This window comes from Blennius ocellaris, assembly GCF_963422515.1.
Source record: "Blennius ocellaris genome assembly, chromosome: 21".
NCBI lineage: Eukaryota > Metazoa > Chordata > Actinopteri > Blenniiformes > Blenniidae > Blennius > Blennius ocellaris.
In genome coordinates, this window is record NC_137670.1 from 21,650,431 (window position 1) to 21,668,525 (window position 18,095).

The 18,095-nt window shown below is 48.8% G+C and overlaps 1 protein-coding gene across 1 annotated transcript in view; it reads left to right on the forward strand.

The window, feature by feature from the left end:
* Positions 1-18,095, forward strand: part of LOC308145917 (muscarinic acetylcholine receptor M1-like) — a gene marked incomplete at both ends in the record, with an annotated part of 112,629 nt that overhangs the window by 45,040 nt on the left and 49,494 nt on the right. The window contains one exon of the mRNA XM_080517508.1: positions 57-778. Within this exon, the coding sequence (XP_080373634.1) occupies positions 57-778 (722 nt within the window). The remainder of the gene's footprint in view (positions 1-56; positions 779-18,095) is intronic.

Consider the following 18,095-nt stretch of genomic DNA (forward strand, 5'->3'; position numbering starts at 1 on the left):
GAACCAAGGCTGTTCCATTTACTATCTTTCCTACTTACCTTCCTGTTTTGTCTTAGGTTTTTCTCTGTGACCAGACCTTTGACCTACCGAGCAAAGCGGACCACAAAGCGAGCCATGACCATGATCGCATTAGCATGGTCCATCTCTTTCATTCTCTGGGCCCCAGCCATTCTTTTCTGGCAGTATATTGTTGGTGAGCGGAAGGTCCAGCCAAACGAGTGCTACATCCAGTTCTTGTCCGAGCCCATCATCACATTCTGCACTGCCATTGCTGCGTTCTACTTACCTGTGACTATAATGACATTTCTGTTTTGGAAGATCTACCAGGAGACAGAGAAGAGAAATAAAGATGTTCAAGGTCTAAAGGGATCTGGGGCAGGAAACAAGCTAGGTCAAGCTCAGAATCAGGGGAATGACGGTGTGAGATCGAGTGGAGAAGGTCGGACCAACAGCCAGAAGAATTCATCAGCCATACTCCGTCAGATGAGCTCCCAAAGCTCCAGCAGCTGTGAAATGAACCAACAGACAACGGGGAGCAAGGACAACATCAATTTAGGAGGACCAGTAAGGCAAGAAAGATGTGGTTCCTGCTGCCTCCCGTTTGCAGCGCTTATACCGGGACAACAAGCATCAAGGAAGTCCTTCAACACTACTGTCATTACCGTTGGCGAGGGAGATCAGAGTAGCTGTGACAGCTTGAACAATAATGAAACTGCTGATGATCCGTCCGGCTCCGAGGCAGAAGGGGAATGTGCAGACTCACCGGGGTCTCCAACAGGTCAGACATGATCCTGGAGAGTGTTTACATTATATACCAACGGCACCAGCATACAAGTATAAGCCATATGACAGCCTGCAAATTTGCACATGACACCAGTCAATCATAAAGTGTGGGCCCAGCTGACGGTGGACCCTAAAGGTACTCAAGAAGAGTTGTGACAACTCAAATACACTAACTCCATAAAACACAATATCCTAATATATCATAAAACCAATTTAATTTTCCTGATGTTTGTGACATTTGACTTTAAATAGTCACATCAATATTCAGCAGTGATAAACTGTAATAACTTCAGAAGAATATTATAAGATTAATGATTGTGTTGAAAGGTGTACATTTTAATTTGTGCATCTAATAATATGAACATTATTGCCAGTAACTTACATTGTTCCTTTTACTTTCTATGCAACTTTATCCAACTCAGGGTCACTAGAGCCAAACACTGGGCAGAATACAGGGTACAGTTTTACATCTGAGGTCCGTTTCACGAAGCAGGTTTAACAAGCCCTGAGCTTAACCCCGAGCTCTGAGTTGAGTTACCCTGAGACAGAAAACATTGAGTTTTCGGTTCCACAACACCGGATTTTGATCAGTTTGATGAACTCAGAGTAGTTTCACTTGGAGTCAAGCGCGTGCACCACGACTCTAAAAAGACTGCATCAATGGAGCCCCGATTCAACCAGTCACCATGACAACTGAGACGCGGAGGGCGGAGTTTTTTACGCCAGTGGAGCAGGAAGTATTGATCCCATCATATGGCGAATATGAACATATTTTCAAAAAGAAATGCAACAGCGCAGCGGCTGCTAAAGAGAGGGAGGCGGCGTGGAATGGACTTCCTGTTCACAAAATCTGCTTCATTCTGTGAAGGAGCTTTGATGGGATGTGCATTCCATCGATGCAGCCTATCACATTTAGGAATCCTGAAAGACAGGAAAATGACTAATCCCACTCTAAGATTGCAGCACAATATCATTAACACAATGTTATTTAATATTTATTTAATGGATCTCATCCTTCACCTGCAATCCTGTGGAACTCCTCCTTGATGACTCTTGAAGGTTTCTCTCCAGGGAAAACAACAAAGGTTGCTAAAACCCTTTTTAGGGCCAGGCACACCTTTCTGATTGGCTGCATACAGTGGCCTTACTCAGGTGCTCTGCGTCTCCAATATTGGACAGAAAACTGACATTTGCGAGGAAACGCAGCGCAACACACAATATCTGCTATGACGTCAGGGCAAGGCTCAGCTGGTGATGTTGCTAATGTACAGAGCGACTAAACTGTGGATGTACATAATAGTCTCGGCAGTAAAACGTACCGCTAAAAAAGGAAGGTGTCTGGAAATGCCAGTACATCTCTGGTCTGATGATGATCTGTCGGCCAATATTAAATTCTGGGCGAAGTAATGCTGCGCCTTCATCAATCGGATCATTATCAAAAGCACATTCCATATTGAGGGAATAAAGTTCACGTCTAATTTGCCTCGGGAACAAGGCACTGCAGAACTGTTTCACCAAAACTCCCCCGCTGAATGAGGAAATGAAATCCCGTGCCCGTCTGAAAGGGGGCGGAGCCAGAGCAAAACTCCAGGTTCACTGACAAAAACCTGCTCCCGACCAGGTTAGTTCTAGAGCGTCTGTTGCACCGGTAACTGACCGAGAGCTGACATTACCCCGCTTCGTGAAACAGGGTGGAGTTACCCCTCTTCCTCTGGTTGTTACCTCCTGTTGTGAAACAGACTGGAGTTACCTCTCTTCCTCTGGTTGTTACCTCCTGTTGTGAAACAGGCTGGAGTTACCCCTCTTCCTCTGGTTGTTACCTCCTGTTGTGAAACAGGTTGGAGTTACCCCTCTTCCTCTGGTTGTTACCTCCTGTTGTGAAACAGGTTGGAGTTACCCCTCTTCCTCTGGTTGTTACCTCCTGTTGTGAAACAGGGTGGAGTTACCCCTCTTCCTCTGGTTGTTACCTCCTGTTGTGAAACAGACTGGAGTTACCCCTCTTCCTCTGGTTGTTACCTCCTGTTGTGAAACAGGCTGGAGTTACCCCTCTTCCTCTGGTTGTTACCTCCTCTTGTGAAACAGGTTGGAGTTACCCCTCTTCCTCTGGTTGTTACCTCCTGTTGTGAAACAGACTGGAGTTACCCCTCTTCCTCTGGTTGTTACCTCCCGTTGTGAAACAGGTTGGGGTTACCCCTCTTCCTCTGGTTGTTACCTCCTCTTGTGAAACAGGCTGGAGTTACCCCTCTTCCTCTGGTTGTTACCTCCCGTTGTGAAACAGGTTGGAGTTACCTCTCTTCCTCTGGTTGTTACCTCCTGTTGTGAAACAGGTTGGAGTTACCCCTCTTCCTCTGGTTGTTACCTCCTGTTGTGAAAAAGGCTGGAGTTACCCCTCTTCCTCTGGTTGTTACCTCCTGTTGTGAAACAGGTTGGAGTTACCCTCTTCCTCTGGTTGTTACCTCCTGTTGTGAAACAGGTTGGAGTTACCCCTCTTCCTCTGGTTGTTACCTCCTGTTGTGAAACAGGGTGGAGTTACCCCTCTTCCTCTGGTTGTTACCTCCTGTTGTGAAACAGACTGGAGTTACCCCTCTTCCTCTGGTTGTTACCTCCTGTTGTGAAACAGGCTGGAGTTACCCCTCTTCCTCTGGTTGTTACCTCCTCTTGTGAAACAGGTTGGAGTTACCCCTCTTCCTCTGGTTGTTACCTCCTGTTGTGAAACAGACTGGAGTTACCCCTCTTCCTCTGGTTGTTACCTCCCGTTGTGAAACAGGTTGGGGTTACCCCTCTTCCTCTGGTTGTTACCTCCTCTTGTGAAACAGGCTGGAGTTACCCCTCTTCCTCTGGTTGTTACCTCCCGTTGTGAAACAGGTTGGAGTTACCTCTCTTCCTCTGGTTGTTACCTCCTGTTGTGAAACAGGTTGGAGTTACCCCTCTTCCTCTGGTTGGAGTTACCTCCTGTTGTGAAACAGGTTGGAGTTACCCCTCTTCCTCTGGTTGTTACCTCCTGTTGTGAAACAGACTGGAGTTACCCCTCTTCCTCTGGTTGTTACCTCCTGTTGTGAAACAGGTTGGAGTTACCCCTCTTCCTCTGGTTGTTACCTCCTGTTGTGAAACAGGCTTGAGTTACCCCTCTTCCTCTGGTTGTTACCTCCTGTTGTGAAACAGGCTGGAGTTACCCCTCTTCCTCTGGTTGGAGTTACCTCCTGTTGTGAAACAGGTTGGAGTTACCCCTCTTCCTCTGGTTGTTACCTCCTGTTGTGAAACAGACTGGAGTTACCCCTCTTCCTCTGGTTGTTACCTCCTGTTGTGAAACAGGTTGGAGTTACCCCTCTTCCTCTGGTTGGAGTTACCTCCTGTTGTGAAACAGGCTGGAGTTACCCCTCTTCCTCTGGTTGTTACCTCCTGTTGTGAAACAGACTGGAGTTACCCCTCTTCCTCTGGTTGTTACCTCCTGTTGTGAAACAGGTTGGAGTTACCCCTCTTCCTCTGGTTGGTACCTCCTGTTGTGAAACAGACTGGAGTTACCCCTCTTCCTCTGGTTGTTACCTCCTGTTGTGAAACAGGTTGGAGTTACCCCTCTTCCTCTGGTTGTTACCTCCTGTTGTGAAACAGACTGGAGTTACCCCTCTTCCTCTGGTTGTTACCTCCTGTTGTGAAACAGACTGGAGTTGCCCCTCTTCCTCTGGTTGTTACCTCCTGTTGTGAAACAGGTTGGAGTTACCCCTCTTCCTCTGGTTGTTACCTCCTGTTGTGAAACAGACTGGAGTTACTCCTCTTCCTCTGGTTGTTACCTCCTGTTGTGAAACAGGCTGGAGTTACCCCTCTTCCTCTGGTTGTTACCTCCTGTTGTGAAACAGACTGGAGTTACCCCTCTTCCTCTGGTTGTTACCTCCTGTTGTGAAACAGGTTGGAGTTACCCCTCTTCCTCTGGTTGTTACCTCCTGTTGTGAAACAGACTGGAGTTACCCCTCTTCATCTGGTTGGTACCTCCTGTTGTGAAACAGGTTGGAGTTACCCCTCTTCCTCTGGTTGTTACCTCCTGTTGTGAAACAGACTGGAGTTACCCCTCTTCCTCTGGTTGTTACCTCCTGTTGTGAAACAGACTGGAGTTACCCCTCTTCCTCTGGTTGTTACCTCCTGTTGTGAAACAGGTTGGAGTTACCCCTCTTTCTCTGGTTGTTTCCTCCTGTTGTGAAACAGACTGGAGTTACCCCTCTTCCTCTGGTTGTTACCTCCTGTTGTGAAACAGGTTGGAGTTACCCCTCTTCCTCTGGTTGTTACCTCCTGTTGTGAAACAGGCTTGAGTTACCCCTCTTCCTCTGGTTGTTACCTCCTGTTGTGAAACAGGCTGGAGTTACCCCTCTTCCTCTGGTTGGAGTTACCTCCTGTTGTGAAACAGGTTGGAGTTACCCCTCTTCCTCTGGTTGTTACCTCCTGTTGTGAAACAGACTGGAGTTACCCCTCTTCCTCTGGTTGTTACCTCCTGTTGTGAAACAGGTTGGAGTTACCCCTCTTCCTCTGGTTGTTACCTCCTGTTGTGAAACAGGCTTGAGTTACCCCTCTTCCTCTGGTTGTTACCTCCTGTTGTGAAACAGGCTGGAGTTACCCCTCTTCCTCTGGTTGGAGTTACCTCCTGTTGTGAAACAGGTTGGAGTTACCCCTCTTCCTCTGGTTGTTACCTCCTGTTGTGAAACAGACTGGAGTTACCCCTCTTCCTCTGGTTGTTACCTCCTGTTGTGAAACAGGTTGGAGTTACCCCTCTTCCTCTGGTTGGAGTTACCTCCTGTTGTGAAACAGGCTGGAGTTACCCCTCTTCCTCTGGTTGTTACCTCCTGTTGTGAAACAGACTGGAGTTACCCCTCTTCCTCTGGTTGTTACCTCCTGTTGTGAAACAGGTTGGAGTTACCCCTCTTCCTCTGGTTGGAGTTACCTCCTGTTGTGAAACAGGCTGGAGTTACCCCTCTTCCTCTGGTTGTTACCTCCTGTTGTGAAACAGACTGGAGTTACCCCTCTTCCTCTGGTTGTTACCTCCTGTTGTGAAACAGGTTGGAGTTACCCCTCTTCCTCTGGTTGTTACCTCCTGTTGTGAAACAGACTGGAGTTACCCCTCTTCCTCTGGTTGTTACCTCCTGTTGTGAAACAGACTGGAGTTACCCCTCTTCCTCTGGTTGTTACCTCCTGTTGTGAAACAGGTTGGAGTTACCCCTCTTCCTCTGGTTGTTACCTCCTGTTGTGAAACAGACTGGAGTTACTCCTCTTCCTCTGGTTGTTACCTCCTGTTGTGAAACAGGCTGGAGTTACCCCTCTTCCTCTGGTTGTTACCTCCTGTTGTGAAACAGACTGGAGTTACCCCTCTTCCTCTGGTTGTTACCTCCTGTTGTGAAACAGGTTGGAGTTACCCCTCTTCCTCTGGTTGTTACCTCCTGTTGTGAAACAGGCTTGAGTTACCCCTCTTCCTCTGGTTGTTACCTCCTGTTGTGAAACAGGCTGGAGTTACCCCTCTTCCTCTGGTTGGAGTTACCTCCTGTTGTGAAACAGGTTGGAGTTACCCCTCTTCCTCTGGTTGTTACCTCCTGTTGTGAAACAGACTGGAGTTACCCCTCTTCCTCTGGTTGTTACCTCCTGTTGTGAAACAGACTGGAGTTACCCCTCTTCCTCTGGTTGTTACCTCCTGTTGTGAAACAGGCTGGAGTTACCCCTCTTCCTCTGGTTGGAGTTACCTCCTGTTGTGAAACAGACTGGAGTTACCCCTCTTCCTCTGGTTGTTACCTCCTGTTGTGAAACAGACTGGAGTTACCCCTCTTCCTCTGGTTGTTACCTCCTGTTGTGAAACAGGTTGGAGTTACCCCTCTTCCTCTGGTTGTTACCTCCTGTTGTGAAACAGGCTGGAGTTACCCCTCTTCCTCTGGTTGGAGTTACCTCCTGTTGTGAAACAGACTGGAGTTACCCCTCTTCCTCTGGTTGTTACCTCCTGTTGTGAAACAGGTTGGAGTTACCCCTCTTCCTCTGGTTGTTACCTCCTGTTGTGAAACAGGTTGGAGTTACCCCTCTTCCTCTGGTTGTTACCTCCTGTTGTGAAACAGGTTGGAGTTACCCCTCTTCCTCTGGTTGTTACCTCCTGTTGTGAAACAGGTTGGAGTTACCCTTCTTCCTCTGGTTGTTACCTCCTGTTGTGAAACAGGTTGGAGTTACCCCTCTTCCTCTGGTTGTTACCTCCTGTTGTGAAACAGACTGGAGTTACCCCTCTTCCTCTGGTTGTTACCTCCTGTTGTGAAACAGGTTGGAGTTACCCCTCTTCCTCTGGTTGTTACCTCCTGTTGTGAAACACTCTGGAGTTACCCTTCTTCCTCTGGTTGTTACCTCCTGTTGTGAAACAGACTGGAGTTACCCCTCTTCCTCTGGTTGTTACCTCCTGTTGTGAAACAGGTTGGAGTTACCCCTCTTCCTCTGGTTGGAGTTACCTCCTGTTGTGAAACAGGCTGGAGTTACCCCTCTTCCTCTGGTTGGAGTTACCTCCTGTTGTGAAACAGGCTGGAGTTACCCCTCTTCCTCTGGTTGTTACCTCCTGTTGTGAAACAGGTTGGAGTTACCCCTCTTCCTCTGGTTGGAGTTACCTCCTGTTGTGAAACAGGCTGGAGTTACCCCTCTTCCTCTGGTTGGAGTTACCTCCTGTTGTGAAACAGGTTGGAGTTACCCCTCTTCCTCTGGTTGTTACCTCCTGTTGTGAAACAGACTGGAGTTACCCCTCTTCCTCTGGTTGTTACCTCCTGTTGTGAAACAGGTTGGAGTTACCCCTCTTCCTCTGGTTGGAGTTACCTCCTGTTGTGAAACAGGCTGGAGTTACCCCTCTTCCTCTGGTTGTTACCTCCTGTTGTGAAACAGACTGGAGTTACCCCTCTTCCTCTGGTTGTTACCTCCTGTTGTGAAACAGGTTGGAGTTACCTCTCTTCCTCTGGTTGGTACCTCCTGTTGTGAAACAGACTGGAGTTACCCCTCTTCCTCTGGTTGTTACCTCCTGTTGTGAAACAGGTTGGAGTTACCCCTCTTCCTCTGGTTGTTACCTACTGTTGTGAAACAGACTGGAGTTACCCCTCTTCCTCTGGTTGTTACCTCCTGTTGTGAAACAGACTGGAGTTACCCCTCTTCCTCTGGTTGTTACCTCCTGTTGTGAAACAGGTTGGAGTTACCCCTCTTCCTCTGGTTGTTACCTCCTGTTGTGAAACAGACTGGAGTTACTCCTCTTCCTCTGGTTGTTACCTCCTGTTGTGAAACAGGCTGGAGTTACCCCTCTTCCTCTGGTTGTTACCTCCTGTTGTGAAACAGACTGGAGTTACCCCTCTTCCTCTGGTTGTTACCTCCTGTTGTGAAACAGGTTGGAGTTACCCCTCTTCCTCTGGTTGTTACCTCCTGTTGTGAAACAGGCTGGAGTTACCCCTCTTCCTCTGGTTGTTACCTCCTGTTGTGAAACAGGCTGGAGTTACCCCTCTTCCTCTGGTTGGAGTTACCTCCTGTTGTGAAACAGGTTGGAGTTACCCCTCTTCCTCTGGTTGTTACCTCCTGTTGTGAAACAGGTTGGAGTTACCCCTCTTCCTCTGGTTGTTACCTCCTGTTGTGAAACAGACTGGAGTTACCCCTCTTCCTCTGGTTGTTACCTCCTGTTGTGAAACAGGTTGGAGTTACCCCTCTTCCTCTGGTTGTTACCTCCTGTTGTGAAACAGGTTGGAGTTACCCCTCTTCCTCTGGTTGTTACCTCCTGTTGTGAAACAGACTGGAGTTACCCCTCTTCCTCTGGTTGTTACCTCCTGTTGTGAAACAGACTGGAGTTACCCCTCTTCCTCTGGTTGTTACCTCCTGTTGTGAAACAGGCTGGAGTTACCCCTCTTCCTCTGGTTGGAGTTACCTCCTATTGTGAAACAGACTGAAGTTACCCCTCTTCCTCTGGTTGTTACCTCCTGTTGTGAAACAGACTGGAGTTACCCCTCTTCCTCTGGTTGTTACCTCCTGTTGTGAAACAGGTTGGAGTTACCCCTCTTCCTCTGGTTGTTACCTCCTGTTGTGAAACAGGCTGGAGTTACCCCTCTTCCTCTGGTTGTTACCTCCTGTTGTGAAACAGACTGGAGTTACCCCTCTTCCTCTGGTTGTTACCTCCTGTTGTGAAACAGGTTGGAGTTACCCCTCTTCCTCTGGTTGGTACCTCCTGTTGTGAAACAGACTGGAGTTACCCCTCTTCCTCTGGTTGTTACCTCCTGTTGTGAAACAGACTGGAGTTACCCCTCTTCCTCTGGTTGTTACCTCCTGTTGTGAAACAGACTGGAGTTACCCCTCTTCCTCTGGTTGTTACCTCCTGTTGTGAAACAGGTTGGAGTTACCCCTCTTCCTCTGGTTGTTACCTCCTGTTGTGAAACAGACTGGAGTTACTCCTCTTCCTCTGGTTGTTACCTCCTGTTGTGAAACAGGCTGGAGTTACCCCTCTTCCTCTGGTTGTTACCTCCTGTTGTGAAACAGACTGGAGTTACCCCTCTTCCTCTGGTTGTTACCTCCTGTTGTGAAACAGGTTGGAGTTACCCCTCTTCCTCTGGTTGTTACCTCCTGTTGTGAAACAGGCTTGAGTTACCCCTCTTCCTCTGGTTGTTACCTCCTGTTGTGAAACAGGCTGGAGTTACCCCTCTTCCTCTGGTTGGAGTTACCTCCTGTTGTGAAACAGGTTGGAGTTACCCCTCTTCCTCTGGTTGTTACCTCCTGTTGTGAAACAGGTTGGAGTTACCCCTCTTCCTCTGGTTGTTACCTCCTGTTGTGAAACAGACTGGAGTTACCCCTCTTCCTCTGGTTGTTACCTCCTGTTGTGAAACAGACTGGAGTTACCCCTCTTCCTCTGGTTGTTACCTCCTGTTGTGAAACAGGCTGGAGTTACCCCTCTTCCTCTGGTTGGAGTTACCTCCTGTTGTGAAACAGACTGAAGTTACCCCTCTTCCTCTGGTTGTTACCTCCTGTTGTGAAACAGACTGGAGTTACCCCTCTTCCTCTGGTTGTTACCTCCTGTTGTGAAACAGGTTGGAGTTACCCCTCTTCCTCTGGTTGTTACCTCCTGTTGTGAAACAGGTTGGAGTTACCCCTCTTCCTCTGGTTGTTACCTCCTGTTGTGAAACAGGCGGGAGTTACCCCTCTTCCTCTGGTTGTTACCTCCTGTTGTGAAACAGGTTGGAGTTACCCCTCTTCCTCTGGTTGGAGTTACCTCCTGTTGTGAAACAGACTGGAGTTACCCCTCTTCCTCTGGTTGTTACCTCCTGTTGTGAAACAGGTTGGAGCTACCCCTCTTCATCTGGTTGGAGTTACCTCCTGTTGTGAAACAGGTTGGAGTTACCCCTCTTCCTCTGGTTGTTACCTCCTGTTGTGAAACAGGTTGGAGTTACCCCTCTTCCTCTGGTTGTTTCCTCCTGTTGTGAAACAGACTGGAGTTACCCCTCTTCCTCTGGTTGTTACCTCCTGTTGTGAAACAGACTGGAGTTACCCCTCTTCCTCTGGTTGTTACCTCCTGTTGTGAAACAGGTTGGAGTTACCTCTCTTCCTCTGGTTGTTACCTCCTGTTGTGAAACAGACTGGAGTTACCCCTCTTCCTCTGGTTGTTACCTCCTGTTGTGAAACAGACTGGAGTTACCTCTCTTCCTCTGGTTGTTACCTCCTGTTGTGAAACAGACTGGAGTTACCTCTCTTCCTCTGGTTGTTACCTCCTGTTGTGAAACAGGCTGGAGTTACCCCTCTTCCTCTGGTTGTTACCTCCTGTTGTGAAACAGGCTGGAGTTACCCCTCTTCCTCTGGTTGTTACCTCCTGTTGTGAAACAGGTTGGAGTTACCCCTCTTCCTCTGGTTGTTACCTCCTGTTGTGAAACAGGTTGGAGTTACCCCTCTTCCTCTGGTTGTTACCTCCTGTTGTGAAACAGGGTGGAGTTACCCCTCTTCCTCTGGTTGTTACCTCCTGTTGTGAAACAGACTGGAGTTACCCCTCTTCCTCTGGTTGTTACCTCCTGTTATGAAACAGGCTGGAGTTACCCCTCTTCCTCTGGTTGTTACCTCCTCTTGTGAAACAGGTTGGAGTTACCCCTCTTCCTCTGGTTGTTACCTCCTGTTGTGAAACAGGTTGGAGTTACCCCTCTTCCTCTGGTTGTTACCTCCTGTTGTGAAACAGACTGGAGTTACCCCTCTTCCTCTGGTTGTTACCTCCCGTTGTGAAACAGGTTGGAGTTACCCCTCTTCCTCTGGTTGTTACCTCCTGTTGTGAAACAGACTGGAGTTACCCCTCTTCCTCTGGTTGTTACCTCCTGTTGTGAAACAGGTTGGAGTTACCCCTCTTCCTCTGGTTGTTACCTCCTGTTGTGAAACAGACTGGAGTTACCCCTCTTCCTCTGGTTGTTACCTCCCGTTGTGAAACAGGTTGGAGTTACCCCTCTTCCTCTGGTTGTTACCTCCTCTTGTGAAACAGGCTGGAGTTACCCCTCTTCCTCTGGTTGTTACCTCCTGTTGTGAAACAGGCTGGAGTTACCCCTCTTCCTCTGTATGTTACCTCCCGTTGTGAAACAGGTTGGAGTTACCTCTCTTCCTCTGGTTGTTACCTCCCGTTGTGAAACAGGTTGGAGTTACCCCTCTTCCTCTGGTTGGAGTTACCTCCTGTTGTGAAACAGGTTGGAGTTACCCCTCTTCCTCTGGTTGTTACCTCCTGTTGTGAAACACTCTGGAGTTACCCTTCTTCCTCTGGTTGTTACCTCCTGTTGTGAAACAGGTTGGAGTTACCCCTCTTCCTCTGGTTGTTACCTCCTGTTGTGAAATAGGTTGGAGTTACCCCTCTTCCTCTGGTTGTTACCTCCTGTTGTGAAATAGGTTGGAGTTACCCCTCTTCCTCTGGTTGTTACCTCCTGTTGTGAAACAGGTTGGAGTTACCCCTCTTCCTCTGGTTGTTACCTCCTGTTGTGAAACACTCTGGAGTTACCCTTCTTCCTCTGGTTGTTACCTCCTGTTGTGAAACAGACTGGAGTTACCCCTCTTCCTCTGGTTGTTACCTCCTGTTGTGAAACAGGTTGGAGTTACCCTTCTTCCTCTGGTTGTTACCTCCTGTTGTGAAACAGGTTGGAGTTACCCCTCTTCCTCTGGTTGTTACCTCCTGTTGTGAAACAGACTGGAGTTACCCCTCTTCCTCTGGTTGGAGTTACCTCCTGTTGTGAAACAGGTTGGAGTTACCCCTCTTCCTCTGGTTGTTACCTCCTGTTGTGAAACAGGTTGGAGTTACCCCTCTTCCTCTGGTTGTTACCTCCTGTTGTGAAACAGACTGGAGTTACCCCTCTTCCTCTGGTTGTTACCTCCTGTTGTGAAACAGACTGGAGTTACCCCTCTTCCTCTGGTTGTTACCTCCTGTTGTGAAACAGGCTGGAGTTACCCCTCTTCCTCTGGTTGGAGTTACCTCCTGTTGTGAAACAGACTGGAGTTACCCCTCTTCCTCTGGTTGTTACCTCCTGTTGTGAAACAGACTGGAGTTACCCCTCTTCCTCTGGTTGTTACCTCCTGTTGTGAAACAGGTTGGAGTTACCCCTCTTCCTCTGGTTGTTACCTCCTGTTGTGAAACAGGCTGGAGTTACCCCTCTTCCTCTGGTTGGAGTTACCTCCTGTTGTGAAACAGACTGGAGTTACCCCTCTTCCTCTGGTTGTTACCTCCTGTTGTGAAACAGGTTGGAGTTACCCCTCTTCCTCTGGTTGTTACCTCCTGTTGTGAAACAGGTTGGAGTTACCCCTCTTCCTCTGGTTGTTACCTCCTGTTGTGAAACAGGTTGGAGTTACCCCTCTTCCTCTGGTTGTTACCTCCTGTTGTGAAACAGGTTGGAGTTACCCTTCTTCCTCTGGTTGTTACCTCCTGTTGTGAAACAGGTTGGAGTTACCCCTCTTCCTCTGGTTGTTACCTCCTGTTGTGAAACAGGTTGGAGTTACCCCTCTTCCTCTGGTTGTTACCTCCTGTTGTGAAACACTCTGGAGTTACCCTTCTTCCTCTGGTTGTTACCTCCTGTTGTGAAACAGACTGGAGTTACCCCTCTTCCTCTGGTTGTTACCTCCTGTTGTGAAACAGGTTGGAGTTACCCCTCTTCCTCTGGTTGTTACCTCCTGTTGTGAAACAGGCTGGAGTTACCCCTCTTCCTCTGGTTGGAGTTACCTCCTGTTGTGAAACAGGCTGGAGTTACCCCTCTTCCTCTGGTTGTTACCTCCTGTTGTGAAACAGGTTGGAGTTACCCCTCTTCCTCTGGTTGGAGTTACCTCCTGTTGTGAAACAGGCTGGAGTTACCCCTCTTCCTCTGGTTGGAGTTACCTCCTGTTGTGAAACAGGTTGGAGTTACCCCTCTTCCTCTGGTTGTTACCTCCTGTTGTGAAACAGGTTGGAGTTACCCCTCTTCCTCTGGTTGTTTCCTCCTGTTGTGAAACAGACTGGAGTTACCCCTCCTCCTCTGGTTGTTACCTCCTGTTGTGAAACAGGTTGGAGTTACCCCTCTTCCTCTGGTTGTTACCTCCTGTTGTGAAACAGACTGGAGTTACCCCTCTTCCTCTGGTTGTTACCTCCTGTTGTGAAACAGGTTGGAGTTACCCCTCTTCCTCTGGTTGTTACCTCCTGTTGTGAAACAGGCTTGAGTTACCCCTCTTCCTCTGGTTGTTACCTCCTGTTGTGAAACAGGCTGGAGTTACCCCTCTTCCTCTGGTTGGAGTTACCTCCTGTTGTGAAACAGGTTGGAGTTACCCCTCTTCCTCTGGTTGTTACCTCCTGTTGTGAAACAGACTGGAGTTACCCCTCTTCCTCTGGTTGTTACCTCCTGTTGTGAAACAGGTTGGAGTTACCCCTCTTCCTCTGGTTGGAGTTACCTCCTGTTGTGAAACAGGCTGGAGTTACCCCTCTTCCTCTGGTTGTTACCTCCTGTTGTGAAACAGACTGGAGTTACCCCTCTTCCTCTGGTTGTTACCTCCTGTTGTGAAACAGGTTGGAGTTACCCCTCTTCCTCTGGTTGGTACCTCCTGTTGTGAAACAGACTGGAGTTACCCCTCTTCCTCTGGTTGTTACCTCCTGTTGTGAAACAGGGTGGAGTTACCCCTCTTCCTCTGGTTGTTACCTCCTGTTGTGAAACAGACTGGAGTTACCCCTCTTCCTCTGGTTGTTACCTCCTGTTGTGAAACAGGTTGGAGTTACCCCTCTTCCTCTGGTTGTTACCTCCTGTTGTGAAACAGGTTGGAGTTACCCCTCTTCCTCTGGTTGTTACCTCCTGTTGTGAAACAGACTGGAGTTACCCCTCTTCCTCTGGTTGTTACCTCCTGTTGTGAAACAGACTGGAGTTACCCCTCTTCCTCTGGTTGTTACCTCCTGTTGTGAAACAGGTTGGAGTTACCCCTCTTCCTCTGGTTGTTACCTCCTGTTGTGAAACAGACTGGAGTTACTCCTCTTCCTCTGGTTGTTACCTCCTGTTGTGAAACAGGCTGGAGTTACCCCTCTTCCTCTGGTTGTTACCTCCTGTTGTGAAACAGACTGGAGTTACCCCTCTTCCTCTGGTTGTTACCTCCTGTTGTGAAACAGACTGGAGTTACCCGTCTTCCTCTGGTTGTTACCTCCTGTTGTGAAACAGGCTGGAGTTACCCCTCTTCCTCTGGTTGTTACCTCCTGTTGTGAAACAGACTGGAGTTACCCCTCTTCCTCTGGTTGTTACCTCCTGTTGTGAAACAGACTGGAGTTACCCGTCTTCCTCTGGTTGTTACCTCCTGTTGTGAAACAAACTGGAGTTACCCCTCTTCCTCTGGTTGTTACCTCCTGTTGTGAAACAGGTTGGAGTTACCCCTCTTCCTCTGGTTGTTACCTCCTGTTGTGAAACAGGGTGGAGTTACCCCTCTTCCTCTGGTTGTTACCTCCTGTTGTGAAACAGACTGGAGTTACCCCTCTTCCTCTGGTTGTTACCTCCTGTTATGAAACAGGCTGGAGTTACCCCTCTTCCTCTGGTTGTTACCTCCTCTTGTGAAACAGGTTGGAGTTACCCCTCTTCCTCTGGTTGTTACCTCCTGTTGTGAAACAGACTGGAGTTACCCCTCTTCCTCTGGTTGTTACCTCCCATTGTGAAACAGGTTGGAGTTACCCCTCTTCCTCTGGTTGTTACCTCCTGTTGTGAAACAGACTGGAGTTACCCCTCTTCCTCTGGTTGTTACCTCCTGTTGTGAAACAGGTTGGAGTTACCCCTCTTCCTCTGGTTGTTACCTCCTGTTGTGAAACAGACTGGAGTTACCCCTCTTCCTCTGGTTGTTACCTCCCGTTGTGAAACAGGTTGGAGTTACCCCTCTTCCTCTGGTTGTTACCTCCTCTTGTGAAACAGGCTGGAGTTACCCCTCTTCCTCTGGTTGTTACCTCCTGTTGTGAAACAGGCTGGAATTACCCCTCTTCCTCTGGTTGTTACCTCCCGTTGTGAAACAGGTTGGAGTTACCTCTCTTCCTCTGGTTGTTACCTCCTGTTGTGAAACAGGTTGGAGTTACCCCTCTTCCTCTGGTTGGAGTTACCTCCTGTTGTGAAACAGGTTGGAGTTACCCCTCTTCCTCTGGTTGTTACCTCCTGTTGTGAAACACTCTGGAGTTACCCTTCTTCCTCTGGTTGTTACCTCCTGTTGTGAAACAGGTTGGAGTTACCCCTCTTCCTCTGGTTGTTACCTCCTGTTGTGAAATAGGTTGGAGTTACCCCTCTTCCTCTGGTTGTTACCTCCTGTTGTGAAACAGGTTGGAGTTACCCCTCTTCCTCTGGTTGTTACCTCCTGTTGTGAAACACTCTGGAGTTACCCTTCTTCCTCTGGTTGTTACCTCCTGTTGTGAAACAGACTGGAGTTACCCCTCTTCCTCTGGTTGTTACCTCCTGTTGTGAAACAGGTTGGAGTTACCCCTCTTCCTCTGGTTGGAGTTACCCCCTGTTGTGAAACAGGCTGGAGTTACCCCTCTTCCTCTGGTTGGAGTTACCTCCTGTTGTGAAACAGGTTGGAGTTACCCCTCTTCCTCTGGTTGGAGTTACCTCCTGTTGTGAAACAGGCTGGAGTTACCCCTCTTCCTCTGGTTGGAGTTACCTCCTGTTGTGAAACAGGCTGGAGTTACCCCTCTTCCTCTGGTTGGAGTTACCTCCTGTTGTGAAACAGGTTGGAGTTACCCTTCTTCCTCTGGTTGTTACCTCCTGTTGTGAAACAGGTTGGAGTTACCCCTCTTCCTCTGGTTGTTACCTCCGGTTGTGAAACAGACTGGAGTTACCCCTCTTCCTCTGGTTGTTACCTCCTGTTGTGAAACAGGTTGGAGTTACCCCTCTTCCTCTGGTTGTTACCTCCTGTTGTGAAACAGGCTGGAGTTACCCCTCTTCCTCTGGTTGGAGTTACCTCCTGTTGTGAAACAGGTTGGAGTTACCCCTCTTCCTCTGGTTGTTACCTCCTGTTGTGAAACAGACTGGAGTTACCCCTCTTCCTCTGGTTGTTACCTCCTGTTGTGAAACAGGTTGGAGTTACCCCTCTTCCTCTGGTTGTTACCTCCTGTTGTGAAACAGGTTGGAGTTACCCCTCTTCCTCTGGTTGTTACCTCCTGTTGTGAAACAGACTGGAGTTACCCCTCTTCCTCTGGTTGTTACCTCCTGTTGTGAAACAGGTTGGAGTTACCCTTCTTCCTCTGGTTGTTACCTCCTGTTGTGAAACAGGTTGGAGTTACCCCTCTTCCTCTGGTTGTTACCTCCTGTTGTGAAACAGACTGGAGTTACCCCTCTTCCTCTGGTTGTTACCTCCTGTTGTGAAACAGGTTGGAGTTACCCCTCTTCCTCTGGTTGTTACCTCCTGTTGTGAAACAGGCTTGAGTTACCCCTCTTCCTCTGGTTGTTACCTCCTGTTGTGAAACAGGCTGGAGTTACCCCTCTTCCTCTGGTTGGAGTTACCTCCTGTTGTGAAACAGGTTGGAGTTACCCCTCTTCCTCTGGTTGTTACCTCCTGTTGTGAAACAGACTGGCGTTACCCCTCTTCCTCTGGTTGTTACCTCCTGTTGTGAAACAGGCTGGAGTTACCCCTCTTCCTCTGGTTGTTACCTCCTGTTGTGAAACAGACTGGAGTTACCCCTCTTCCTCTGGTTGTTACCTCCTGTTGTGAAACAGGCTGGAGTTACCCCTCTTCCTCTGGTTGTTACCTCCTGTTGTGAAACAGACTGGAGTTACCCCTCTTCCTCTGGTTGTTACCTCCTGTTGTGAAACAGGTTGGAGTTACCCCTCTTCCTCTGGTTGTTACCTCCTGTTGTGAAACAGGCTTGAGTTACCCCTCTTCCTCTGGTTGTTACCTCCTGTTGTGAAACAGGCTGGAGTTACCCCTCTTCCTCTGGTTGGAGTTACCTCCTGTTGTGAAACAGGTTGGAGTTACCCCTCTTCCTCTGGTTGTTACCTCCTGTTGTGAAACAGGTTGGAGTTACCCCTCTTCCTCTGGTTGTTACCTCCTGTTGTGAAACAGACTGGAGTTACCCCTCTTCCTCTGGTTGTTACCTCCTGTTGTGAAACAGACTGGAGTTACCCCTCTTCCTCTGGTTGTTACCTCCTGTTGTGAAACAGATTGGAGTTACCCCTCTTCCTCTGGTTGGTACCTCCTGTTGTGAAACAGACTGGAGTTACCCCTCTTCCTCTGGTTGTTACCTCCTGTTGTGAAACAGGCTGGAGTTACCCCTCTTCCTCTGGTTGTTACCTCCTGTTGTGAAACAGACTGGAGTTACCCCTCTTCCTCTGGTTGGTACCTCCTGTTGTGAAACAGGTTGGAGTTACCCCTCTTCCTCTGGTTGTTACCTCCTGTTGTGAAACAGGTTGGAGTTACCCCTCTTCCTCTGGTTGGAGTTACCTCCTGTTGTGAAACAGGTTGGAGTTACCCCTCTTCCTCTGGTTGGAGTTACCTCCTGTTGTGAAACAGGCTGGAGTTACCCCTCTTCCTCTGGTTGTTACCTCCTGTTGTGAAACAGGCTGGAGTTACCCCTCTTCCTCTGGTTGTTACCTCCTGTTGTGAAACAGACTGGAGTTACCCCTCTTCCTCTGGTTGTTTCCTCCTGTTGTGAAACAGGTTGGAGTTACCCCTCTTCCTCTGGTTGTTACCTCCTGTTGTGAAACAGGCTGGAGTTACCCCTCTTCCTCTGGTTGGAGTTACCTCCTGTTGTGAAACAGACTGGAGTTACCCCTCTTCCTCTGGTTGTTACCTCCTGTTGTGAAACAGGTTGGAGTTACCTCTCTTCCTCTGGTTGTTACCTCCTGTCGTGAAACAGGTTGGAGTTACCC